Source organism: Vulpes vulpes, chromosome 12 (assembly GCF_048418805.1).
Source record: "Vulpes vulpes isolate BD-2025 chromosome 12, VulVul3, whole genome shotgun sequence".
Lineage (NCBI taxonomy): Eukaryota > Metazoa > Chordata > Mammalia > Carnivora > Canidae > Vulpes > Vulpes vulpes.
In genome coordinates, this window is record NC_132791.1 from 76,704,874 (window position 1) to 76,730,930 (window position 26,057).

The 26,057-nt window shown below is 47.1% G+C and overlaps 2 protein-coding genes across 4 annotated transcripts; both read right to left on the reverse strand.

The window, feature by feature from the left end:
- Positions 1 to 495: 495 nt before the first annotated feature.
- BTN1A1 (butyrophilin subfamily 1 member A1) lies at positions 496 to 12,615 on the reverse strand. Of its 3 annotated transcripts, XM_025986513.2 has the most exons (7): positions 8,345 to 12,615; positions 7,854 to 8,201; positions 5,805 to 6,086; positions 3,462 to 3,611; positions 2,924 to 2,944; positions 2,805 to 2,831; positions 496 to 2,341 (listed from the first exon to the last, which is right to left on the reverse strand). In XM_025986513.2, the coding sequence occupies exons 1-7, from the start codon at positions 8,409 to 8,411 to the stop codon at positions 1,668 to 1,670; spliced, it is 1,569 nt and encodes a 522-aa protein (XP_025842298.1). In that variant the 5' UTR covers positions 8,412 to 12,615; the 3' UTR covers positions 496 to 1,667. The 3 variants fall into 3 exon arrangements, with proteins under 3 accessions (XP_025842298.1, XP_025842299.1, XP_025842300.1); XM_025986514.2 differs by lacking the exon at positions 2,924 to 2,944; XM_025986515.2 differs by lacking the exons at positions 2,924 to 2,944; positions 3,462 to 3,611.
- Positions 12,616 to 17,824: 5,209 nt separating this feature from the next.
- Positions 17,825 to 25,935, reverse strand: LOC112910285 (endogenous retrovirus group V member 2 Env polyprotein-like). The gene is made up of 2 exons (XM_025986520.2): positions 25,596 to 25,935; positions 17,825 to 20,209 (listed from the first exon to the last, which is right to left on the reverse strand). The coding sequence occupies exon 2, from the start codon at positions 19,962 to 19,964 to the stop codon at positions 18,621 to 18,623; it is 1,344 nt and encodes a 447-aa protein (XP_025842305.1). The 5' UTR covers positions 19,965 to 20,209; positions 25,596 to 25,935; the 3' UTR covers positions 17,825 to 18,620.
- Between the last annotated feature and the right edge of the window lie 122 nt (positions 25,936 to 26,057).

The following is a 26,057-nucleotide window of genomic DNA, read 5'->3' on the forward strand; positions in this document are numbered from 1 at the left end:
CCACTGCCATCAGGCCTGCAGAGGAGTCTTGGAAACAGAAACGCACGCTGCTCTGTCCAGTCAGCTGCATTCACATGCAGTTTCTCTTTCTTTCTTTCTTTCTTTCTTTCTTTCTTTCTTTCTTTCTTTCTACGCATGCAGTTTCTTTCCTGTTTTTGTTTCAGTTCCACTCATTGGGGTAAAGAAAATGTGCAGATGCCACTTTCAGCAATCAACAGACTTATTAGGCTAAAACCATGGGTGACCTCTCTTCTGGAAACTGGAAAAACACAATGGAAATGGAAGGTGTAAGCAGTCCATTGGCATGATAAGCTACATGTCTACAGGAAAATGCAGACATGAACAGGCGTGGTCAGCCTAGCTGTGCTGAGCACAGGGACATGGCATCTGGGGACCCAGGGGACAGTGCACAGGGATGCTGGGTGGGGAGACTGAATGCTGGCCTGGGGTGGCCATGAACTGCAGGGGGAGCAAATTGAAGGTACATTTGGGGTCTTTTTTTTTTTTTAAGATTTATGTGTTTATTTAATTGACTGAGATAGAGAGCACGAGCAGGGGGGAGGGGCAAGCAGGCTCCCACTGACCAGGGGGCCCCATGTGGGACTCGATCCCAGGACCCCAGAACCAGGAGCTGAGCCAAAGGCCAACACCAAACCAACCGAGCCACGCAGGTTCCGAGTCTGAGGGGTTTAAAACATCTGAGATGTTTAAACCAGATGTTGGGATGAGGGCCGAGGGGCCCTGAGGCTGACCCTGGCTGATAAAAGGGTGCAGTCACTCAGGTGGATTCCTGTAAAGCCTCTGAGATGGACAGATTCTAAATCAAAAGGAAGGAGAGAGCTGAAAATGTGTGTGGAGTCCACAAAGTGAGACTGGAATGACCCCTGGGTGACAGGCAAACAGGAGACAGCAGAGAGGAAAGCAGGATCTGGGGTATGGCAATGCTTGCAGCCTGGCTTTTGTCTGAAGTTTTCTCCTGGATCAAATGTTCAGTCTGGCCCCCAGCCCTGCTCATTTCATCCCTTCTCTAGGCCCCCAGGCCAACTGCTCAGATCCCACAGAAGTAGTGCCAGTGGTCTCCACTCTGGAGGGTGTGTCTTAGGGAACTGGAGATACAAGCCCAGAAACTCTAGAAGTGGGCCAGGTGTTCATCCTTGGCCTGGGTTCCCCTCACTGTCCTCCTTTGGGATGCCCCCCCCCCCCACAAGTTACTTTATGGGATTTCAACCTTGGATCTTCTCTTCCCAGAACCTTTTGGGTTTCCTGCTTGCTTAAAGCATGTTCCTCTACACATCCCTATTCTGGACACCCAGATGTTTCTGTCATAACCCCATGCCAACCCAACCCCCATCTTATTGCTGAGCTATCCCTCCCTTTAGGATTTGGCCTCTGGGGATAGGAGAACACTGGAAGGAGCTTCAGAGTCACCTCCCTGCCCCCTGAGCATCAGTACAGAAACAGATGAGGAAGGTCCCACACCCCACACTCTCTAGCAGCAGCAGCAGCAGCAGCAGCAGCAGCAGCAGCAGCAGCAGCAGCAGCACAACCTCCCCAAGACCAACTGATCCCTGCCCAACAGGAAGAAATGGAGGAGCTGACAGGTGGTGCTTCAGAGGCATGGAGGGAAGGCCTTAGGGCAAAGGAAAGCAGTCTGGCTGGGATATTCCTTAAAGTGCCCTTTGGCTGGGCTGGGTGGGGATTAGCTTAGAATGGAGGGTGTCTGTATCCCCAGAGGCAGAGTCCTGCCCCATGGGGGACAGCGGGATCTCCTTAGTGAAGTCCTTGGCATCAGCAACCACTGTGACTCTCTCAGGCCCATCAGTGATTGGGCAGATGGTCAGGGGCTTTTTACCACAGGACCACAGGCAGAAGAAAGGCTGGAGGGGACCACAGAAGGAAGCATTGGAGAAAGCATAAATAGGGGACCCATCAGTCATATTGTAGAAGGAGATGTCTCCTGATTCATAGTCCAGGAAAATCCCCACCCGACGGGGGTGTCCTACCAATGGGAGAGGGGTCCGCCGTGGGGTGAGGGCCCAGTACCCATTCCCATACAACTCCACAGCCCAGAACCCATTCTCAGGAGTCATGGGGTCAAACCCTTTCTTCACCACATTCTCCCTACATACGCCGACTGCCCAGTCAGCCCTGTCTCCCACCTCTACCTCCCAGAAATGTCGCCCTGATGTGAAGGTCTCACAACCCAACACACAAGGCCAGGAGTCAAATCTCTCTGGTTTCTCAGGCAGTTCTTGACGTGAATCTTCCAGTCGGACAGACTTTGAATCCTCAGACAAAAAGAGGTGGGGGTGGGCGGTGTCTGGATCCAGAGTCACATCAACTAGAGACAGAGAGCACAAGTCTGAGCATCAGTGACCATTAGGGGTTACAAGACCTATTCTTTCTTTTCCAATAAATAAGTAAGTAAGTAAGTAAGTAAGTAAGTAAGTAAGTAAGTAAGTAAATAAGCACTGTTCTAGATGTTGGCAGGTCCTCTTAGGAGGAGAACTGTTTGGCCTGTGCAGCTGTCTCTATTTTCCTCTTCCATCAAAAGTCTTGGGGTGAAGTGTGAGCCGACTGTCGCCAATGCCCAATGGTCCCTGTCAGAGGGGCTTGTCTTCTCATCATCTCCCAAGGGCCCTCTATGTGCTTCAAGGAAAATGTGGAGGCCATTTGCTATCATCTTTCCCCTATCTATCCTTACCAGGAAAATGGGTTAGTGTTTTTTATTTCCAAGTATGATAGGACTTTGAATCCCTGGGGGATTGAGCCTCAGAGCTCCTGAGAAGTTCAGAGCCACTGACCTCTGTGCAGTGTAGCCTTTTTCCATTCTGCAATGAGAGAGAGAGAGAGAGAGTCAGTGACAGGTTTTCTAACAAGAGAGAACATCTTGGTGAAATAATGACAAGAAGAGAGAACTTACTGAGCTCTTCTAGGAGTTTCTCTGGAAAACAAACAAATACCTTAATGACCTTTTATAGTGGGCATGAGGGAGGGTAAAAAACTGGTGTGAGGAACACTTTATGTGAGTAAATTGTTAATTCATGACTACCTGATTACAGAAACTTTGTCAATAATAAGGAACAAGGATTATGGTGGTGTTTTTTTTTGTTTTTTGTTTTTTTTCCTAAGAAATGTGTCAGCAGGAAGTTCCTACTGGTTTGGGATGAGATCTTCAATCTTTACTGGGAAACTGAGTTAGAAGTGAGAAGAGAGTCTGGGGGCTGTGGAGTGGCGATAGTGAGTGAATATCAGGTCTAATATCTCAGTTAGCATTGGTTTTGACTCCTTCTACACCCCAGACCTTCATATTGGGTATTGGTGGATTCAGGTGTCTTATAATCCCCCCCCTCTTGACTTTCAGAATTCTGGAATCAAATATCTTCCTATTGGCAGCCATCTGAAAGGACTTGGATCTAACCCCATTTGGAAGCACGCCTGACAAGCAGCCCACGACTTACTCTTAGAGCTGAATTCATCCTTTCTGTGTCTAGATCTTTCCTTGTATAGTCTCCAAGTACAAACTATGGACCCAATTGTGAGAAGTCCCAGGACCATCAGGATGACAGCCACTGCCACCATCCAAGGAGTCAATCTTGGGAAGAAGGGAGCTGAAACAAAATCCCAAGAAGGACAAGTTGTTGTACAACTCTGAATAAATCCAGCTCTGTTTTCTGATTCCAAAGGGTTGGAAGAGAGGATAATTTGGACCTCTCCCACTCCTCCCCTGGCAAAAAACAGTCCTTCCAATGCTGCTTTTAGCTCTTCAGAAAAGTTTCAATCTTAAGTAGGTGAGGGCAGAGAAAGAGAGGAATGAAATGAACAGGAGTCATTTCGGGCCTGATGGCATGCTGCTCACTAGGGGTGTCACCTTAGAGATTGGGACTGGCTGCCTGTGAAAGGATCAAAATGCCTTTGTTTGTGTGTGTGTGTGTGTGTGTGTGTGTGTGTGTGTGTTGTTGTTGTTTTTCATGCCTTTGGCTAAGGATTTACTACACCTGCCCTTGGAAGGGATAAGAAAAAAACGTAAAAAAAAATAGCTAGCTCAGAGCCCAAATTCCTAGTTTATGGATGTCAAGGTTGCTACAAGATTACCCTGTTTTTCAACCATGCTCAGATGGTGGTTCCTTGTGCAGGCTATTTAACAGTGCTGTGATAGCCAACAGGACAAAAGGCCACTCACACAAGTGTATTTGTTTAGAAGAAAACAACATGTATGGTCCACACAACCTCTTGAATTTCTGTTATATTGCAGAAAGCCTTAATGGTTTAGTAATTCCAGTTAATATAACCAAGATGATGTAATTATGTTTAATTTTGCAAGGTATACAACAGTGATCTACTTTGGTGTCAGTTTTTCAAGAAAGTTTGAATTATGGGCAAGAAAAAAAAAAGTCATTTCGGGACAGGACCGGGGAAATAAAGAAAATAATGGATCAATTCAGGTTATTGTGAAAATTCTTTCTTAACTGTCAATACAGGATGGGAGCCAAGTGGGTAGAGGAAGTAAATCAGGAAGGGAATTGTCACAGAATGGGACTGTGTGCCACAGAATGGGACTCAATGACCAAAGAATAAGGAAATGTTCCTGCCTAAGTCAGAGATAGTTTGGGGGAATAATGAGAATACCTGCTTTCCTGAGGACCCTGGAAACCTAGACAGAGCTCTAGCATGGGATGAGAAAGACAGAGGGGCAAGGGTGGAAATGGGTTTTCTTGTTACTTCAGGAGAGGAGGCCCACCCCCAGAGACAAAGTTTCTGTATCTAAGATCTATATCCCAAAATGGAAAATCTGGACTTTCTATGAGATCAAGGCAGATTTTATGGATTTAGGATTTAAAAAAAAAACTTTTAAGATTCTATTTATTTATTTTTTTATATTTTATTTATTTATTCATGAGAGACACAGAGAGAGGCAGAGACACAGGCAGAGGGAGAAGCAGGCTCCATGCAAGGAGCCCAATGTGGAACTTGATCCTGGGACTCCAGGATCCAAAGGCAGGTGCTAAACCGCCAAGCCACCCAGAAACCCCTAAAGATTCTATTTTTTGGGACACCTGGGTGGCTCAGTGGTTGAACGGTTCAGTGTCTGCCTTCAGCTCAGGGCGTGATCCCAGAGTCCCAGGATTGAGTCTCACATCGGGCTCCCTGCATGGAGCCTGCTTCTCCCTCTGCCTGTGTCTCTGCCTCTCTCTCTCTCTCTCTCTCTCTCTCTGTGTGTCTCTCATGAATAAATAAAATCTTTTTAAAAAATATTCTATTTATTGGACAGAGAGAGAGAGAACAAGCAGTGGGGAGAGGCAGAGGGAGAAGCAGACTCCTGGCTGAGCAGGGAGCCCAAGGTGGGGCTTAATCCCAGGAACCTGGGATCATGAGCTGAGCTGAAGGCAGATGTTTAACCGACTGAGCCACCCAGGGCCCCCTGATTTTATGCATTTAGAATCTTTTCTTTTCTGGGGCACTGTGTGGCTCAGTGATTGAGTGTCTGCCTTTGGCTTGGTTTGTGATCCCGGGGTCCTGGATTCGAGTCCTGCATCAGGATCCCCCCCGTGGAAGCCTGCTTGTCCCTCTGCCTATGTCTCTGCCTCTCTCTCTATGTACCTCTCATGAATAAATAAATATTTTTTTTAAAGAATCTTTTCTCTTCTAATGAAATTGAGGGAGGTTCCTTTATGCCAGTGGTCCTTTATGCTTAGGTGGGGAAAGTAGACAATTGTACCATGAGGGCATGGCTTGGGCAGGTGTCCCAGGCAATATGGCCCTGAAATGGCATCAAATAGGAACTCAGCCTTGATTTCACTGACCTGGTATCAAAATGTCTACTTCCTTCTGCTGGCCAAGAAGGAGGTTCTGGATACAGCAGGTTACATTCTTCATGGAGGGGTCTCTGATGACCACTGAAGCAGCCACACTGAACAGGCCTTCTTCATCAGGATTCCTAGACTCTGATGTGGATGAAAACTTTTCTCCCTCGGAAGTTCTCCACTGTATCTGGGGTTCTGGGTACCATCCTACTGAGGTACACTCCAGCCGGACCTCTCCACTTTCTTGAACTTCCATACGGATGTAAGGATCGGAGCCCAGAGCTATGGAGAGAGAAACTGGCCTTACTTCTTTAGTGGACGTTCTCCTGGGAGTCTTATAACCATAGGGTTACACAGTTTTAGAAACAGAAGCACGCAGGGACTGGGAGTGAAGGATCCATCTTCATCTCCTATTCCATTACACAAGAAAGCTGTGCTATCAATAAAAGAAATTTCCTGCCTTATCGGAGAGGGATGCCATATCGGGACTTAGTGCTTGAGATGTGGGCAGGAGTTTGATGGGCCAACAAAGGGAGCTTTTCTAATCGGCAGGAAGAGCAAGACCAATGGCATAGATACAAGTAAGGGAGCTCCAGAGATGGGAGAGGGCTTTGGTCAGAAGTATTATGAAAGCCTTGGGGGGTGGGGGGCGGGTAGGAGAACTAGGAGTGGGTATTTGAGGATGATCAGAGAAGGAGTATCCTTGAAGAGAAGGAGGTTGGAGGTTCTTTGCATTGAGATTGTAGCTGACAATTTAAGTTTCCTTTATCTGTGTTACTGATTCAGGGATTTTCTTAAATGGGTTTCAACCTCATCTTCCCTACACACAGTTATGTCCTAATATATATCAACATAAAGCTGTTTTTCCTTTCTGTCTTCAGCCTGATTATTTTCTTACACTTCTACAGAGTAAAAAAACAAAACAAAACAAAACAAAACAAAAAAAAAAAAAAAAAAAAAAAACCAAAGACAAAAAAACCAAGCTGCAGAGAAGAATCCTCAAACATGTGTCCACAACTGTTGGTTTAAATCCATGTTCCAATTTGTGTGAAAATGTGGATTCTTTTCATGAAAAAGCTGCCATCTACAGCAGATTCTCAAAGATGTCTATCACTCATAAAAGGTAACAACGGCAGTTTTATGCTATCAGATCTCTAGGGTTTTATAATCAATGTTTAAGATACTTTCCGAAGAAGGAAATGTGAGTTGTACATAATGCATTATGTCCCTGTTCTGAGGCAGGGACCCAAATTACACCCAAGTATTTTTTAAACTTTATTTTAGTATAAACATAAAAGGTAATATATTCATATACTGGAAATTATAGGGCAGTCTGAGGCATAGTAATAATATTCACAAGTATACAATACTTCTACAAGCATTGATAATGCAGTTTCTTAGGTATTGTCTAATTTTATTTCATTCTTGAAAAATCTCCTTTTGACAGTTTTACAGCAAGGAATAAGGCTCAGAAAGAGATTTGTTTGCTGCCATTCACTAGTAAGTGGGAAAACCAGAGACAGTGCATGCTTTCCTCCTGAATGCTTACCATTTCCTTTATTGTTTCGCCCTGAATTTTGGCTTGAAGCAAAATAAAAGGAATCAAAAACCAAAAGCTTGTCTAGGTGGGTCAAGAATGTTAAGGAGCAGCCAGGCTCTAGGATCTTAGGAAATCAGTCATTGGGTGCTAATCCGTAAAGCAGCCGCAGAGGATGTGCACCACAGCCTCATCGTAGTGGGTGAAAAGTACGTAGTGAAAAGTAGATCAAAATGTTCAGGGCTGAGCCTGAATCACGGAGACTAGGTGTGCCCATGGAAAAGAGTGTTCTAGAGCCATTACATCTTACATTTATTTGATTAATAATACGGGGAAATGCTCTGACCCCACTCCCAAACGCCCCTCCCGCCCCCTCCCACTCTGGGCCTGCCCCCTTGTCCATCCTAAAAGGCATCTGGGCACTGCATCTGGTGGTTTCCAAAGTACCAGGGCCACAGGATAACCCACCCCGCCCGGACGCCACCGCGCCGGGTCAAAGCAGGCGTACTTACCGGCCACCTTCAGGTGCACGCTGGCCTCCTCGTAGCTCGCGTCCTGCCGGAAGAAGCAGCGGTACTCGCCGTCGTCCGAGGCCCTCACCCGGTGTATCCTCACCGCGACGCGCCCGGCCGCGATGTCGGCGTCCACGAGCGAGGCCCGGCCGCGGTACTCGGCCACCTGCTCGGCCTCTTGCTCGCGCCCGTCCCTGCGCACCAGCACCACGGCCGCCGCCTTCCCGCGGAACCAGCGCAGCTCCATGCGCTCGGCGCTCACGTTCGGGGACAGGTGGCAGGGCAGCTCCACGTCTTCCCCCACCGCCGCCACGACGGGCTCCGCGGGTCCGATCACGTCAAAGCGGGCTGCGAAAAGCGGGCAGGCAGACAGCGTGGACGCGGGAGCCCCGCGGCCGCACAGACCCAAGTCGGTGTCGGCAGCGGGAGTGCCCGGCGGAGGTCGCCGGGGCCGCGAGCGGGAGGCCCGGGCGGGGGAAGCGGGGACCTACCCGAATCTGGCTTGGACAGCTGGAAGAGAGTGAGGAAGAGTAGACACGACTTTGGGGAAACTGCCATCTCCAAGCCTTCCTGGGGCAGAAGCTACTGGTGGCCTACCGGTGGTCGTCAGAACTCCCGCCTGGGTGATAACGAACGAATGAATGCACGGGAGATCGCGCCCTTCTCTGCGTCCTCCCCGCGGCTCCTTCCAGCTTGGAACGCCCCGGACCTTTGCACCTGAAGCCCTCCGCTCGCCCCCTCCCACTACAGACCCTTGGTCCCGCAGCCACGGCACCGCGCACCCACTGGCCCTTTGGTCCGCCGCGCATACCGCCGCGCAAGAGACCCTAAAACCCCAGGAGAATCTTAGAAGAGAATGGTGAGGCCTAGTAACCATGAATGCGCTTCGTATCAACGAACAAGGCTTGGGACCACGGCTTTTCAAAAACCTCTTTTCCTCCCAAATACAGTAGTTTGGTATTCGCTTTGAGCAATGCAGGCCAAGACAGAAACCGGGGGTTGAAATGGAAGAGAACAGAGAAAAGATGAGGGGAGAAGGCACAAGAATGGGAACCGAGAGAGCAAAGAGTAGAGGGTAGAGGGATAGAGGGACTGGGAAAGAAATGGGGAAGAAGGAGCCAGAGGAAGAGCAAATGCGCTGCTGGCTGCGGGCTCTCGGGTTCTCTGGAGGAGCGGGAGCGGTCACCGTACGGATCTCTGATCTGGCAGGAAGATGCACCAGGGGGTCCAGCGAGCAATCGGTAGAGCTGGCTGTGGCCCCAGGAGCAAAAGTTAAAGACAGCGGAAGAAGGAAGGGGGAAGTGCTCTCAGGAAAGCCTGCCCCCAGGTCCCAGATGCCTTTACTTGGGGGTGGGGGGGAAGTTTTCCAGACAGATGGTGAGTCTGTATATTTGTGGTCTTCAGCTCAAAGACCAGAATATACACTGATGAGCTGGACTCAATCAAAGGTGACTGGACGAAAAAGAGAGAGGATCAAGAGAACACTAAAATGAGACGTAAGGCCTTAAGCCTGTTCATTCACCTCTTCAAATCTAATCTCCTTTTACCTCTAAATTAGGAATATTGTTGATAATACCTTCTTTGGAAAGGCACTGGATTAAATGAGATGAAGCAAGTAAAGTGCTTAGAGAACCGTAGGGATTTAGAAGACGGTAAGTTGTTATCCTGTTTGTTGTTTATGTGGGTTGAAAATTTAAAGGTAGGCTGGGAATGCATGTGTGTGATGCAAGACCTCAAAGTGACCTCCCTGCAAGCAACTCAACCTGCATCTCCCTATTTTGAACTAAACCTCTTATTGTTATGAAAAAAAATTTAAATATGGAAAAACATTTTTATTTTTTAGGATATTATTATTATTATTGAGAGAGAAAGAGAACATGAACTGGGGGGTGGGGTGGGAGAGGGAGAGAAAGAATATTAAACAGGAGCCCACGGCAGGGCTCTATCTCACAACCCTTAGATCAGGACCTGAGCCAAAATCAAGAGTCTGATGCTGAACTGACTGAGCCCCCAAGGAGTCCCTTTAAAAGACTTTAAGTAATCTCTACACCCACTGTGCAGCTCAAACTGACAACTCTAAGATCAAGATTTGCTTGCTCCACTGACTAAGCCAGCCAGCCACCCCTGGAAAAACATTTTTAAAAAGTAGAAATCACTGGGGCACCTGGGTGCTCAGTTGGTTAAGCACCTGCTTTCAGCTTGGTTCATGATCCCAGGTCAAGCCCCATATCCACACTGGGGGTGGGGTGGGGTGGTCCCTTGCTCAGCGGGGAGCCTGCTTCTCCCTCTCCCTCCCTCTGACCCTCCTCTCCATTTGTGCTCTCTCTCTGTCTCAAATAAATATATAAATAAATAAAATCTTTAAAACAAAAGCTCATTTAAGGTCAATCTCTTCCAAAAGTAAGCATGTGCAACCACTCTTCTAGAATTTCTCGTTTCTTCACTTGTATCTTGCTGTGGTCCCATCTGAGCACGATAACTAGAGGGGTTTTAGGAAGAAGCTCCCAAGTATTGCCCAACGCAGGTGAGAAACACCTCAGGTGTTATCTTGGGTCTTATCCACAAATTTAAAGTAAATTACAGCATTGTACTTCATCCTTTATGAGGTTTGTTTATATATGACTCTGGATAGCTTATGTCCCCTCCAAGTGAAACCAAGTCTCCAGGATGATGGTTGGGTTTATTCTGTGACAGACAACTTCCTGGCCCCTTTCTCTGCTAGTGCACACCTGACCTGAGTCTTGCTTTGACAAGCTCATATATTTACTTCTGTCTTTTCTTTGCAAGTCTATCTTCCTCTCCTAACCTAAACTCTTGAAGTTCCTATTCTCAGGCTTTTCATCAGCATATAAACCAAAATAGAATTTGCAGCTCAAATCAAACCAGCTGGTCTTTGCCCTTCCTAGTTTGAAGTGCTTCTGTCTTGTTCTCAACCTGGCTTTTGGAAATATCACCTATAATCAGTTTCTTTTCCTCAACCCACTCTGACTAGACTTCTGACATCTGCTCTACATTGTCAAAAAAATTGGGGGGCGGGGGTAAAAAAAAAAAGAGCTTTTACTTGTCTCAAGGGAGCTAGACTGACAAGGAAGAGGCCAGGGGAATAGAAAGCAATGGTATCCAGAACTCATGCTACGTGGCAGCCACAGTGTCAATTGGGTGACCTCTGAGTCATCTCTCCATAAACTAACAGCCCTAGACCCCCAAAGGCAGGATCTCTGAATCCAGGCTCACTCAGGGAAAGTCTACGAGCCCCTATCCCTCTAGGCTCACGCCACCGTGTGTGAAGTCCTGTATGATGTGGGGCTGCTATGGGAAAAGTCCTGCTACTGCCCAGCCCCCTGGAGACTGGAAACACAAACTTCTCCCTTAGAGACATGAAAATCATTTGAGTTGAGGAATGTGATGGGCTCCACACGAACAAATCTAACAGCAAAAATGTCAGGACTTGCCTCCCCTTGCTCTTTTCCAGCATGGCTCTAATTTCCCAGTGCTGTAGATCAGTTGAATCCAGGGATTACGCTCATCCTTGTCCTACGGGACCTTCATCTGCTCTTTATTGAGGCAACTGCTTGCTGCTTCTCTCTCTCTCTCTCTCTCTCGTTTTTAAGTTTATTTATTTCTTTACTTAAGTAATATCTGCACCAGGTGCGGGGCTTGAACCTAGAACCCCAAGATCCAGTCACAGCTTTTCCCACTGAGGCAGTCAGGCCTGCTGCTCCTTCTCTTTTTAAAATTAGTTTTTTTAGGGGCACCTGGGGGGTCCAGTTGGTGAAGTGTCTGCCTTCAGCTCAGGCCCTAATCCCAGGGTCCTGGGATCCAGCCCCACATTGATGGATCCTGCTTCTCCTCTCCCTCTGCCTGCCGCTCCTCCTGCTTCTCTCTCTCTCTCTCTGTCAAATAAATAAATAAGATCTTTAAAAAAAATTAGTTAAAAAAATTAGTTTATCTTGCTAAAGTAATCCATACAGATTTTTAAAAATCCAAACAGTTAAAGAGCTTTTAGGAAAAGCATCTATCTCACTTCCACATCTCATTCCCCAGAAACAGCTTCTTCACCTGCTTGTATTATCTGGCATTTATCTAGGTATTTCTCAAGACTATAATATATTACCTTCCTTTTTTTTTTTTTTTTTTTAAGATTTATTTACTTGAGAGAGAGAGAGCATACACGTGTGTGTGGGGGGGTGGGATGGAGGGCAGAGGGAGGGAATCTTCAAGCAGACCTCCCCACCCCACCCAGGAGATCACGACCTGAGCCAAAATCAAGAGTCCATCCCTCAACTGACTGAGCCACCCAGGCGCCCTGAAACTATAACCTATTTCTGTTGCTATTTCTTGACATAATCATTTTTAGATCTCACTTTTCAAAGCCCTAGCAATTAAGTCGATGATGATTTAGTTCTTGTGACAGTTAATTTCCTTTGTCAATTGACTGGGCCTAAGCAATGCCCAGATAGCTGGTAAAACATTATTTCTGAATGTGTCTGTGGGAATGTTTCTGGAAGAGATTAGCATTTGAATCTGTAGACAGGTTAAAGTAGATTTCCCTCAACAATGTGGACGGGCACCATCCAATCCATGCAGGGCTGGAATGGAAAAAACAGGAAGGGCAAATCTGCTCTCTGCTTGAGCTGGGACATCCATCTTCTCCATCCCTCAGACATTGGTTCCCCTGGTTCTCAGGCCTTGGAGTTTGGACTGGTAGGCCATCACTTTTCCTGGGCATCCAGCCTGCAGGGCACAGATCATGGGGCTCGTCTGCCTCCATAATCCCACAAACCAGCCCTCCTAACACATCTTTTTCTATACATTTGTATAGATCCTGTTGGTTCTATTTCTCTAGAGAACCCTGATGGATACAGCTCTTTAATCACCATTAGAAATAGATCCCTTTTGTTCCATGTTTCCAATGCTATGGTTCTGTAGCTATAATTTTATGGATCCAAGTATCACATCTGATTCATTTCTTTTCCTATACAATTTCTTGGGTTTTTCGTGGATGGAAGAGGGAAGGAATTAAATGGTTCATCTTATTTTTTTTTTTTTTTGTTTACCTTTCTGTGTTCCCATCACAGGTTTTTTCCCACCCCTCCAACAGCCTCTAGGTATAGTTTCCACAGTGAAATACATCAGATGGTTTATTAGTGCTAGGACGTGTCCCCCTGCCCCCAGCGTCCCTCCCAGAGCGATGTTTAACTTACCTGAGCCTATGTTTCACTGGAGGGTTTTCTAAATAACAGATTCTGATTCGATAGATCTGGACAGGATCAGAGTGGTCCTAACTGGGCTGCTGGTCCACAGGAGTTTACCCTGATCATTATTCAGAAGTCACAAGTGAGGAGGCAGCTGGCAGCTTTACATGAATTGTGGAGCTGCCCCTGAGGGGTGGCTCTGGCTCAGGGTCTTGGGCTAATTTCTGTTGCTAAACCAAGCTACAACAAAGGGTGAGGGCCAACGGGCACCGGGTATAGTACTGAATTCAGTGGTTTCTGAGGGAGCTTCATGGTCAACTGCTCTTTCTTGGGGCACACACCGTTGACATGCAGATAATAATTAGAAGTGATCTAATGATATATCCACATTGTAACACTAACCTCATTCCCCTATTTACCAAGCCTGTGTTAAATTCAGGTGTGGGGACACCTGGGTGGCTCAGTTGTTGAGCATCTGCCTTCAGCTCAGGACATGATCCTGGGATTGAGTCCCACATCAGGTTCCTCGTGGGGAGGCTGCTTCTCCCTCTGCCTATGTCTCTGCCTCTCTGTGTCTCTCATGGATAAATAAAAAATAAAATCTTAAAAAAAAAATTTCAGGTGTGTGGCCGTACCAGGGTTTGCATTTGGGAAGGGTGGCTAGAAAGGAAACAAAAAGGCCTGGAGAAAATACAGGGATAGATTTCTGTGTAGAAGAGGGGCTCCTGGAGTTGGAGGGAGGATAAGTGTGCCCTGGGAGCAAGACACTGAGGTCTGGTTGAGTCGGGACATCTCTGAGTCAGGTTCCTGGAAACCTGAAAAGGAAAGTTCCTGGAACACAGAGGGAGCAGACAGGGAACTCATGGGAGCCAACAGAGTGAGGTTGGACTGGACAGGGGTAAATAGGAAGATCCTGTGACGGGGTCAGGGTGGTGCGGACCACTTTTGAGTTGTTTCCAGAATCTCTCCCCTGCAGCCTCTTTTCCTGTTACCTGGGAAGCAAACCCTCCAAAGCTACATGCATTCACCTTCTGCGAGGAGGCTCTAAAAACATGAAAATACAGAGTTTAGCTCTTCTTTGGCTGAGGATCTTTTAGGGTGAATATCACAGAGAGTGTACGCAGGTGATTACTGAGAAAGACAGACACAGAGAGAGACAGAAAGAGAGACAGACAAGTTAAGAGGAGGGGGAGGGGAGGGGAGAGGAGGGAGAGGGGAGAGGAGGGGAAGGAAGAGAAAGAAGGGAAAAGACAGAGTCAGTGAATGTGAGAGATTCAGAAGGCATCTCTTTTTTTCTTCAAAGAATTGATACACCATGCTAAGAATTGTCAGTTATCCTCAGGAGAAGACCTTCCCCAACCTGTTCAGTGGCTTCCATTCCCAGCCCCTGGCCCCCACCCAGCCTGCCTGCACCCCCCACCCCACAACTTCTTTCCTAATTATCAGTTACAGATGAGTGTACCTTCAAGTTACTCAGGGAAAGAAATGCATGCACTAATCTTACGATCATATTTAGAGAGGCCTGTATGTCTGTCTCCTAAGGACAAAGTTGAGGCAGTTTACACTCTCTCTTCTCTCTGCCCTCATTACTACAATGCTGTCAGTATTTTTCACTTCTGTGCATCCTGAGGCTTCGAATCCATGGTTGGTAGGAGTTCAGAGGCCCAGAAATGAAGAGCCACTGATGTGCATACAATTGTGGTTTTTCCATTCTGCAGTAACAGAGACGTTTTATACGAGATGAAAAGCCTTGTTTATAGAAAAAAGTGGGAGAAACCCAGAATTCTTCCAACCTGTTTTAGGAGTTTCTTTGAAAAATAAACCGAACAAAAGCAATCTTAATGATTTGAGCTAAAATATGAGGAGGATGGAATGTGCTTATGAATCACACAATGGAGTCCCTGTTCCCTTCTGTGAATACCTGATTATCAAACACCTGTCAATAAATCATGAACAGGAATCCATGTGTTTCAGTTTAAGTTCTTAGAAATCTGCAGGAAGTTCCTTTTGGCCGTAGATACTAAGAGATGTTGCTGTATCTGGGGAAGTTAACTTGAAGTCTAGAGCCAAGTTTGGGAGGGATGGGTATGGGGGCTGGGAGGCTGACAGGGGTTCTGACTTCCTGATGGCCATGCTGGAGCCCACCAGCCAAAGCCGACCTGTGGCCAAAATAAACTGAATTTGATGGTACTTGTTACAGCAGTAAGGACTCCACATGCCGTGGGGAGGCTGGGAGGTAGGGTGTCTCAGTGAGAGGGTGTGGGAGGAATTTATAGGATTTCAGTTTGTGTTGGTGCTTTCAGAGAGGGTCAAAGAAAGAAAGGTTGCTCTGGATGAATGCTGTTGGAAATCAGGCAGCTGTTGTATGATCAGATATTCCAATTTTTATTAGGAAGCAGAACAAAGTGGGTTAAAATTTTAATTGGTCAAGAAGCAGTTAGCCGAGACAGGGATGTATAGTCATTTTTGTGGTTTGCATGTGGGTCTTGGATTTTTGTCTGTGCTATAACATGATTACACAGGGGACCTATCTATTTTGTCTCACTCCATTACAATCACAGAATGGTCTTGTCTGATGCTGACCACAACTGTCATACCTGCTTTTTGCTTTCTCAATTACAGGCCATATTCTTTCTCAGATCTAAAAGTATTTGGAGTTTTATAACCTTTAAAATCCCTTCTAGGGCAGCCTGCGGTTTAGCGCCACCTTCAGCCCAGGGCGTGATCCTGGAGACCTGGGGTGGAGTCCCACATCAGGCTCCCTGCATGGAGCCTGCTTCTCCCTCTGCCTGTGTCTCTGTCTCTGCCTCTCTTGGTGTCTCATGAGTAAATAAAATAAAATCTTGGGCAGCCCCGGTGGCCCAGCGGTTTAGCGCCGCCTGCAGACCAGGGCGTGATCCTGGACCCTGGATGGAGTCCCACGTCAGGCTCTCTGCATGGAGCCTGCTTCTCCCTCTGCCTGTGTCTCTGCCTCTCTCTCTCTCTCTCTGCATCTCTATGAATAAATAAATAAAATCTTAAAAAAAATAAAATAATAAAATAATAAAATAAAATCTTAAAAAAAAAAAAAACCTTCTATAGGGATCCCTGGGTGGCTTGGCGGTTTGGCACCTGCCTTCGGCCCAGGGCGTGATCCCGAAGTCACGATTGAGTCCCACGTTGGGCTCCCTGCTTCTCCCTCTGCCTCTCTCATGAATAAATAAAATCTTTATATGTATTTCTAAAGATTTTATTTATTTATCCATGAGACACAGAGAGAGAGGCAGAGATACAGGCAGAGGGAGAAGCAGGCTCTCTGTGGGGACCCTGATGGGGGACTCATCCCAGGACCTTTTGACCCTTTGCCCTGAGCCGAGAGCAGACGCTCAACCATTGAGCCACCCAGGTGTCCCATCCCTTCTATTTTTAAAAAAGGGTTATTTATTTATGTAATCTCTTCACCCAACTCGGGGCTAGAACTCAACCCTAAGTTCAAGAGTTATACGTTCCTCTGATTGAGCCAGCTGGGCACCCTGAATTTTCCCCTTCAAATTTTGAAAAATCCTAGAATCCTCTATCTAGATCCTAGATTGGCATGACTTTTGACTGAAAGTCATCTTAAAGGATATGGAATCCAGGCACATCTATGGTGTAAATGTTTACAAGGCACAAACACCCCTGACAAGCAGCCTGATATGGTGTAACAGGAATCAAACTCATCCTTCCCATGTGCTCCCCACCCCAATTCACTTCCAAAATAAAAATCCTGTCCAAATGAGACACCTCAGGCATGTGATGACCACTAGCAGACAATTAGCCTTAGATATACAGGAAGAAAGAAAAGCCCTTGAAATTTTGATGATGAAAGACAGCAGAATAGGCCACCCCAAATATGCCATTTTGTCATAGACATTATTTTGAGCTAAAGGTAATTTAGAAGCAGCCGACGCAGAAGCAAAGATTTCAGAATTTTGTTCTGGATGCTGCAGGGAAAATGCATTTTCTTTGGAATTATCCATTATGTGCATTTAAACTCTGCCAGGAAAAAAATATATTTTTTAAATCTACTTTTTGTAGTTAGTAGTTATTTGTATAAATTAAATGTTTTCAAGTTAGAAAAAAAGGAAGCAACCCACACAGGAAAAGCTCTTTACCTTCACCCCCCTTTTCTGTCCAAAGGATATAAATTCTCCTTTTACTGGAGACTGATTTACTAATCCAGAGAGGAACCAGAAGAATCTGCAAAGAAACCTTTCTCCATTACTTCCCTCTCTTCTTTTTACCTTCCCTTGGGGCCTAAAATTGTTTTCCTTGGTCTGTTCTTTATTGAAGATAGTAGATAAATTGGAATTCTAAACTGCTATTCTGAGTTCCTTCTCATTGACGTTTCCCTCTTGTGATGTACACCGCAGGCATTAACCATTTTTCTCCTTTTGATCTTGTTAGAGTCCTGGCTGCATCCTAAAATGGGGAGGGGTGGAGTTTTGCCTCCCCTACAAGGCTATAGGGAGAAAGGGCAGGTGCCCCACTAGGTGAGCCTCTGGCACACGGATTATCCTAATGAAGTTACTCCAGAAACAGTGGGTTCAAGGACGCTCACGTCCTCCCCCGTCCCACTGAAAGCAGGAAGCCTATCTCCCATACGAAACATACCCTCCCTTTATTAAGTAAAAAAGCATCCGCATCTCCAGATGACAGAGGCTGGAGAAAGCCAAGGAGATACTGGAGGGGGGACTGCTCCCAACCCCAGGGCTCTTTGGCTCTCTCAGCAAAAGCAGTAATTGACGCGAGGCCAAGGAAAGATCAGGCCGTGTTTATTGGGGGTTTATGCTCCAAGACCAGGGAGGCGGCCCAGGGAGCTAAGGTCTCAGCCCGCGCTCGCTGACAAAACCCCAGAAAGCCTGTAAAGAGGCCGAGGAGGGAAGGATAGATGTCCTGGAACCGAGGGGTGGAAATTCGGGAAGCTGTGCGCAGGCGCGGAGGCGGCACCAGCCTCCCACGCCTCATTAGCATCTTAAGCCTCCACCCCAGGCCCTGACGGTGAGCATTACAATGAGGAAAAAAGTAGGTGAAGGGTCGGCGCCAAGGTCCACCAGGGCACAATCTGGTTTCCCCCGGTTTCTTCTGGCAGACATCCTGCTTCAGCATCCCTGGAGACGTGCTCACAAACGGGTAGCTCCGCCTTGTCTTCTGGGTGACCCGCTGGGAGCACCGGGCTGGGCGGTGAGGGCAGGGGTGGGGTACCAGACACAGCCCCTGTGCTTGCTAGCTCAAGTCCCCTGAGAGATTTTACTCTCCTTATTTCTGAGGAGGAGGGGCTGAAGGTCTCCTGAAACTGCTTCTTGCGGAGCCCGGGGCGTTGTCCCTGTCCTGCCAGGAGGAGTAAAAATCTCGCTGACTGCTCTACTGATCTATAGGGTCCTTGTTCTTCTTGGGACTGGATAGGTGGGTCCCTTGTGCCACCATCAGTCTGACAGGAAACTGCTGTCTAGAAGACACAAACTTAACCAGAAGATTAAAGAGGCAAGGTTTGAATATTAACAAAAGAATTATTGGCACAAGCCAACCTAGGAAAGGAAGGTATCGTGTGATGTTAGGAGTCCTGAAGAGTTTGGGGATTGTGATTATGGAACCCATGCAACCATCTGGTTTGTCTGTAAATCTCCTGAGTATTTAGTTCAACTTCTCCAGAGATGCTGATGTATGTACAGCAGGTGTTGTTGACCACTGCACAGACACCCCCTTGTTCAGCCCGAAGATAATCTAGAGCTAACCGATTGTCAAGTATGTCATTAGCCAAGGAATCCAGGGACTCCTGGAGGCCCTCTAAGGCATCACCAGTGTTTGAGGCCAGGTTTTCAATGACCTGAGTAAGGTTTTTTAAGGTTGTTTCATGATAGGCAAACTCTCCCCAAGGGGCAGCCAGTCCCATGGCTTCTTCAGTTGCTCCCAAGATTAATCTGAGTGCTCTCGTATGTCTGGTTTGAGAAGTGACATTATATATAGTGGCACCTAATCCTTTAGGGCCCAATCGTCCCAAAGTGCATTCTCCCCGGAAGTGAACATTATCTAAACATGAATAGGCCACTGCCTGAGGAGGCCAAGAGAAAGAGGAATTGGGGCTCCCTTCATAGGGTAGTTTATTTTGTGGTGGACCGCAGAGAAACAGATACCCAGGGGGAGCACATGCTTGGTGGGGTGAAGAGGAATTAAACCAGCTTCGTAAATGGGGACCCCAATTAGGTGCAGTTTTGCATCTGGGCGACAGGGGCCCTCCATCCAGTGGCCCCCCACCTAGTTCTGAGTCCTCTTCTATTCCCTCCTGGCTATCAAAAGCAGATGGGGTCTGGTAGGTGAGCCTCCAGGAAGGGGTTGCTGTTCCTTTCCAGTATGTACAAGAGAAGTTAGGTTGGTCGTCTGGAGAGAGTAGAGATGAGTCTACACACCAGTGGGTCTTGTTGGGGGTACATGTAGAGCTTGCAGAGGAGAATGACATAGGATAAATGGAGGGCAAGCTGCCCACATTGGTGAGGCAGGCGTTTGTCTGGCAGGGACAACAGGGCTGTCCCTGTTTTTTACAGAGAAGAGGCCGCTTAACCTGGAGACCAGTTTGATTCCAAGAGTCTGTAAGCCTGACACATGGCATAGCATCACGATCGTCGAGTTCTACCACTAGAAGTGGTATGCTCCTAACAGACCCAGAAGTCAAGGTGAGAGTAATATCCTCATTTATAGGTACAAACTGGAGCTTAGGAACCCCATCTTGTGGGCGTGGATGACAGATCCAACAATTGGAGAGATTATTTCCAGAGGCCACAATGCTAGAAAAATTGACAATTGAGTTTTCTCTCCAGGTTGCCCCCACTTTGCTATTTTCTTCCCAACTCATTCCCAGGAGAAGGGCCAAGAGGAGGGTCCACTTCATCCATCCCATCATTGGTTTTGATCTTCTAGACCCTGTAAGGGCAGAATGGGTCTTTCCCAGGGATGGGAGGTAACCGGAAACAGTACTCACAGAGAAGGAAAAGTAAAACAAAGGCAACAAAAAGCAAAGTTGGCAAACCAAAGCACCAAGGTATAATCACTTATCTGATTATGAGGGTCGCTTCTCAAATAAGTACTTGAGATCTTCTACAGGCTCACATGAGTAAGATGGTCCAGGCCTTTCAGGAATTTCTGAGGCTGTCCAGGAGAAAAAGGTATCAGCCTGGAAAGATATACGCAGCTAAGAATTCCTTGCAGCTTAACTGCTATTGGGGTGGCTAAAATCACCCAATAAAGGCCTTTTCACTTGGGTGGCAACTGATCTTCCAGGGAGTCCTCCTTCCAGTGTTTTAAGGAGGTTTTAAGTGTTTCCAGTGTTTTAAGGATCCCCTGGATTAATTGCAGTGGTGGTGGTTGGAGGGTTCTCTTCTAAATTACCTCTAGGGGGGTGCTGGTGGTATGTGATTAGCATAATCCCTAAAGCTTTTTGCACCTAGCCCAAATAAAATGCTGCAAACTCTGGCTTATTTTCCCATCTAGTAAAATACCAGAGTTGAGCAGGGGTCTCCCATGTCATTTCAAATGGGTTGAGTCTTAGGTTAGTCTTAGGGGCAGTGGCAATCCTGAGTAGTGCCATAGGAAGCAATTGGACCCAAGGTTCATAAATTTCTTGACAAAGTTTTGCTAAAGTCCCTTTTAGGGTAGGATTCATCTTTTCATCCTTCTCTGAGGAATGGAGGCGCCAGGGAGCATATAATTTATAATTTATTCCCACAGCTGCTGAAAGGCTCTGGGTGATTTTAGCTGTAAACGGAGGCCTGTTATTGCTTTGGAGAGACTTGAGAGCCCTAACCAGGGGAATTCTCTTTTAGGAAGGAGTTCTTGACCTTGCCTTCCCAGACTAAGTGGGGAAGGCTTCTACCTATTTAGTAAAATTATCAACAAACATGAGGTGGTATTTGTAGCCCACTCATGGTGGAAGCTGGGTAAAGTCTACTCACTTGTCTTCTCCAGGATATGTCCCCTGGTGTTGGACTGGTGTAAGAAGTGGGAATCAAATGGACGGGTTTGAGATGCATAAATTATAGGCGAGGGTAACTTGTTTTATTGTCTAAGTCCCTATCCTGAAAAGACCCTTTGCACCAAGTCCCAAAGGATGTCTCTTCCATAATGGGTGGCATCATGGAAATGTTGGGCTTCTAGAATGAGAATTTTGTTCTCTCTCCTAAGCCACCCAGTGCTTTGTTCTGTATATCCCCATGTCTCAGATCTTCATGTTCCAGCAGCAGGTATTGAGGGCAGCTGGGGAACTGGTAATAATCTGAGCTGGCTCTTGTGCTCAGGTGGCCTGTCTAAACAGTTGATTGGTCAGCCTTAATACTTTCTTCAATTACAGAGGTCTCATCTTTCTGACAACTTTTACAATAGACTCCAGCTACCTGATTGAGAAGTTGCGCTATCTCCAGGAGGGTGAAAATTAGGGCTTTATGTTTTATTGATAAATTTGTAACTGTTAACATTCCCCTTACTTTCCAGAAGAAAGAATTATTATTATTATGAATCAGTATAGAGACTTCATCTTTTCCCTTCTCCCAACTGTAAGGCCCTAATTTGGGCTATCAGTTTAGTCTTTTGGGTGGGCAGAGCATTGAGGTGGAAAAGCTCAAGCCTCTCTGACTCTACTTAGGCTCATTATGTAGCCTGGCTTCCAGATGTCTCCTTCCGCAAAACTGCTCCTGTCCATAACCGATACCAGATCTGGATGGTCAAGGGGTTTTTCTTGAGGTCAGGTCTACTAGAATATGTCTGTTCCATTGTCTCCACACACCAATGCTGGAAACCTTCCTCTTCTACAGACGGGAGCAGGGGAGCAGGGTTTAGTTTGGCATACGTTTAAAATAACATCTGGGGAATCTAGCAAGAGGACCTGATCCTTACTTAGCCTTTCTCTGGTCAGCCAGTGGTACTCTTTCATTTCTAGTACTGTCTGAACCTGATGGGTAGTCAGCAGTTGACCCAGGTCAGCTTAGGGGTCTCGCTCACTAAGAGAGCTGGGCTGCCACTGCTCACAAGCAGCTGGGCCATGCCTGTGCAACTGGGTCTAGTTATTTTGAAAAACAGGCACCAGTCTCTGATCAGGGTCCAGCTTTTAAGTCAGGACCCCCAAAGCAATTCCCTGCCTCTCAGGGACATCTAAGTAAAAGGCTTATCCAAACTTGGGTAGGGGCACCACCCAATCCAGTTTTCAAGGCTTTAAAAAGGCCCAGTGACATCCGTGTTGTTGGGGTCCCTTTCTCCCCACTCAAGGCCTATAAGGGGAGTTAGCATCAGACCATAATTAGGGAACCAGATGCAACTGAGCTCTGCCATATCCTGAAAGCCACAGAGAGCTGCTTTCTGGTTTGGGAAATGGGCACAGTGCTGGTGGTCCTCTTGGGATCCCCGGTCTGGTGTGAGGATCAAGTCCACATATTGGCCCTATTGTTGTGATATGTGGGCTTTTGATGGGGGAACCCTATATCCTCTCTTAACTAGAAAATTTCAGGTTTTTATAGTCTTATGATCTGAGGCCTGCTTAGCCAAACTGGCTATTAGCAAATTCTCAACATACTATAAGAGGATCCCATCTCTCACTTTTAATTCCCATTTAACTGTCTTGCATAGTACATTTCCAAATAGATGGGGGCTGTCTCCAAAGCCCTAGGGAAGCAACGTCCAGGTGTACTAAGTAGCCCCTTAAGTACCAGGAGTTTTTCATTCAAAGACAAGTAAATCTTGACCCTCCTCGTGAAGGAATATGCAGAAAAAGGCATCCTTCAGGTCTGGCACAGTGGAAAACTGAGCATCACCTGGGACCTGGCTAAGCAGATGATTCAGGCTGGGTACTCTTGGGTTTAGGGGAACAATTATTTTATTCACAGCCCTCAAATCTTGTACAAAGAATATTCCCCACTGGGCTGCCTCACTGCAGGATCTGGGGTATCACATGGGGATTGACAAGGTTCAATCATCCCATACTTGAGAAATTGTGAAATTAATGACTGTGTTCCTCTTAAAGATTTACTCTGTATGGGATCCTATTATTCCCAAGGACAGCCTGCTCTGGGTTTTAACTTTATCTGAATGGGGTAGACATTTTTTGCCTCACCCAGGACATGAGTGTCCCACACAGGTGGAGCTACTCGGTTTTGTGTTCTGAGCAATATTTGAGGGCTCAAATCTGGGACCATCCAGCAGTGCCTGTGGATGAATTTGGGTTTCTGTTCAATTTTCATCTTAGTACCAACCCTTTTCAAGGTAAAACATGGCTCCAGAATCATTTAGCAGACCTCTCCCCACCGGTAGGGTCATCAGAAAAGAATGAGTAATAACATTTGATCCGGCTTCACAAGCCAGGGGAAGAGTAAGCTGTCTTACCTTTGACTGTCCATCTATCCCAGTTACCGCACAGTCATGGTTAGAGAGGGGCTGATCATCAACAGGGTGAGGTGGGACACAGGAGGCGGCTATAGTATCCACAGGGAATTTAGTTTTTCTATCCACCATGTCAAGGGTGACCCCAGGCTCCACTGGCATGATGGTGATGGGCCTGGTGGGCGCTCAGGCCTCTTCTCTACAGCTGTGTGGCCCTGCTTCCAAGAGGCTGGCCAGGAGGAAGCCAGTCAGCTAGGGCAGCCAGCTTTCCCTTCCACTGGCCTTCCTGTCTGCAGGATGCACATTTGTTCCATCCAGGTGGCCTCTGCTCTGATCAGATGGCTCAGGCTAGAGTCTTCCAGGCCTCCTGGGATCACCCTGAGGTGGTGGGCTATACCAGGGCAGCCAGATCTGCACCTTTTTGACTAACCTTTTGTCTTTATTGGCCTCCTCTACCCTGTCTCAATTGTTCAAAACCTTGAAAGCCTCCTCCACCAAGGGTGACAGCAGGGTCTGAGAGCCTAACTCTAACTTTCATAGAGTCCTAATATCCGAGGCAGATGGGGTGATAAAATGCATGGCCAATAAAGACTTCCCCGCTGCTGACTCTGGTCTCCACTGGCATATTATCAGAAGCTCTCTATCACTGGTTCAGAAAGACAGCTGGATTCTCATCCTCTTCCTGAGTTGTTTCCCTCACTTTGTCGTAATTAACTGGTTTCACAATGCACTTCATCCCTTCAGAAAGGCAGGTAACAAAGTGCCTCATCTGCACCTTGTCTGTTCTGCCCTCATAATCCCATTGTGGGTCCTCATCAGCGACAGCATTTCCTTCTACCCAAAGCACTCTGTCCCCTGGGCTGGCGGCAGTTTCCAGACTGACAGCATACTCACTAGCCTCCTAAAGATCCTGTCTTTCTCATCTAGGGTGCAACAGTAAGGACTATGATGACACCTTGTCAGGTGAGAAAGGAGGTTAGTTAAATAAATGCATCTCTAAATTTAGAGGGTTTTCTGGAAAAATGACCAAACTTTTCTTTCCACAGCCCCAGATCTGTGAGGGAGAAAGGGATGGGAACTCTGGTCACTCCTCCCTCGGGGATGGCACAAGTCCCTTAATTTGGGGTCTTGGTATTTCTCCCCACTTCTGAGATCTTTTGCAAAACAAGTCCAATTGCAAGATTGTATTAAAACTTAATGATCCATTTTGGGGCCACAGTTCCTGGTCTCCTAAGTTATGTTGGAGCCAAACAGTATTGTAAAATATATATATATAAATGTGTGTATATATATATATATAAATTTCCTTTTCTTCAAACCATCCAATTTAAATTGATCCCAATGATTAAGAATATATCCTAGAAGGGAATCCTTTGTCACATCTAAGGTGCTGACCAGGTTGGGTGGTTAGACAAAGCTGGTGACTTAATTAAAAAAAAAAGGTGAAAGCTGACTAGCAGGTGTCATCCCTGGGACTTTGTGTCTGTGTGAATAGTGGACCTGTTCTCGTCCCACTTGGGCTTTTGGTAGAGGCAGACCAGTATGATGAGGCAATCTTGATTTCTTAAAAAAGGCAGCTTCCAGTACAGAAAACGATTAGTCCCTTGAGGCCCCCGAATCCAAATCAACGTCTGGATTTCTTCCATCTTAGACCAGAACCAAGTCTGGCTCACCAAGAATTTTCCTTCCCTCTAAATAGAATAAATTACCAAATGTTTCACAAGACAAACAAAAAGGGAAAAGACAGGATGATCAGCGGCAAGACAAGACATGGTAGGAAGTTAACATGCCACTTTCACAAAGACAATGAGATTTCTCAGGGCGACAGCTGATCTGAACCCCAAAGAAAATAACAGAGTCTGGAAATAATTCTGGGTTTTAAATAAACCCAGGAAACCAGCTGGTCTAGAGACCAGCTAGAAAAGCCAGGGGAGGGGCCACGAGCCATAAGCCACGAGTCACGGGGGAAGGGAACACTTAGGTCGGGCTCGGCCCACCAGAGGACCTCCAGTGACCCCGCAGGGGATCAATACCGGGGAGAAGGGAGTGTGGGCACAGGGGACACTCGGCCCCGGAACGCTCGACCATTTCCGCCGGGGAACTGCAGAGCGAGGTGACAGACGGGCAGGAATCCGCGAAGCCTCTGAGCGGAGGCAGGGGCCGAACTCACCGCCGCGGAGACGCGGGATCAAGCTCCAGGCCGCTCAGCCACTCCGCAGGGCGGACGGGCACCATCCGCGGTCCGCCAGGGCCGACACTCGAGCACCGGGCGTCCTCGGGAGCAGGAGTCCCAGCGGGCTCCCGGGACAGACGCCGGCGACTCCCCAACAGGCTGAGGCGGGAAAGGCGCGGAGCCGGGAAGCTGCGCGCAGGCGCGGGGGCGGCACCGACTACCACCTGCCTCGCGCGCCTTATTAGCATCTTAAGTCAACACCCCTGGCCCTGACTGTGAATATTATAATAAGGGGAAAAGTAGGTGAACGGTCGGCGCTGGGGTCCTCCGGGGCAACAAGCCGGTTTAGTCCGGTTTCTTCCGCGGAGTTCTTTCCGGCAGACATCCTGCTTCCGCATTCCTAGGAGATGTCCAGAAAGACTTGCTCCGCCTTGTCTTCCAAGGTGACACGCGGGGAGC

What these genes read in the sequence shown, in the direction of transcription:
- BTN1A1 (XM_025986513.2), bottom strand. Translation starts at nt 8,411, where the DNA reads ATGGCAGTTTCCCCAAAGTCGTGTCTACTCTTCCTCACTCTCTTCCAG. An exon ending in GGATGAATTCAGCTCTAAGA is followed by an intron (nt 2,945 to 3,461) that starts GTAAGTCGTGGG and finishes TTTGTTTTCCAG; the next exon opens with AGAAACTCCTAGAAGAGCTC. An exon ending in GAAACTCCTAGAAGAGCTCA is followed by an intron (nt 2,832 to 2,923) that starts GTAAGTTCTCTC and finishes CTCTCATTGCAG; the next exon opens with AATGGAAAAAGGCTACACTG.
- LOC112910285 (XM_025986520.2), bottom strand. Translation starts at nt 19,964, where the DNA reads ATGATGGGATGGATGAAGTGGACCCTCCTCTTGGCCCTTCTCCTGGGA.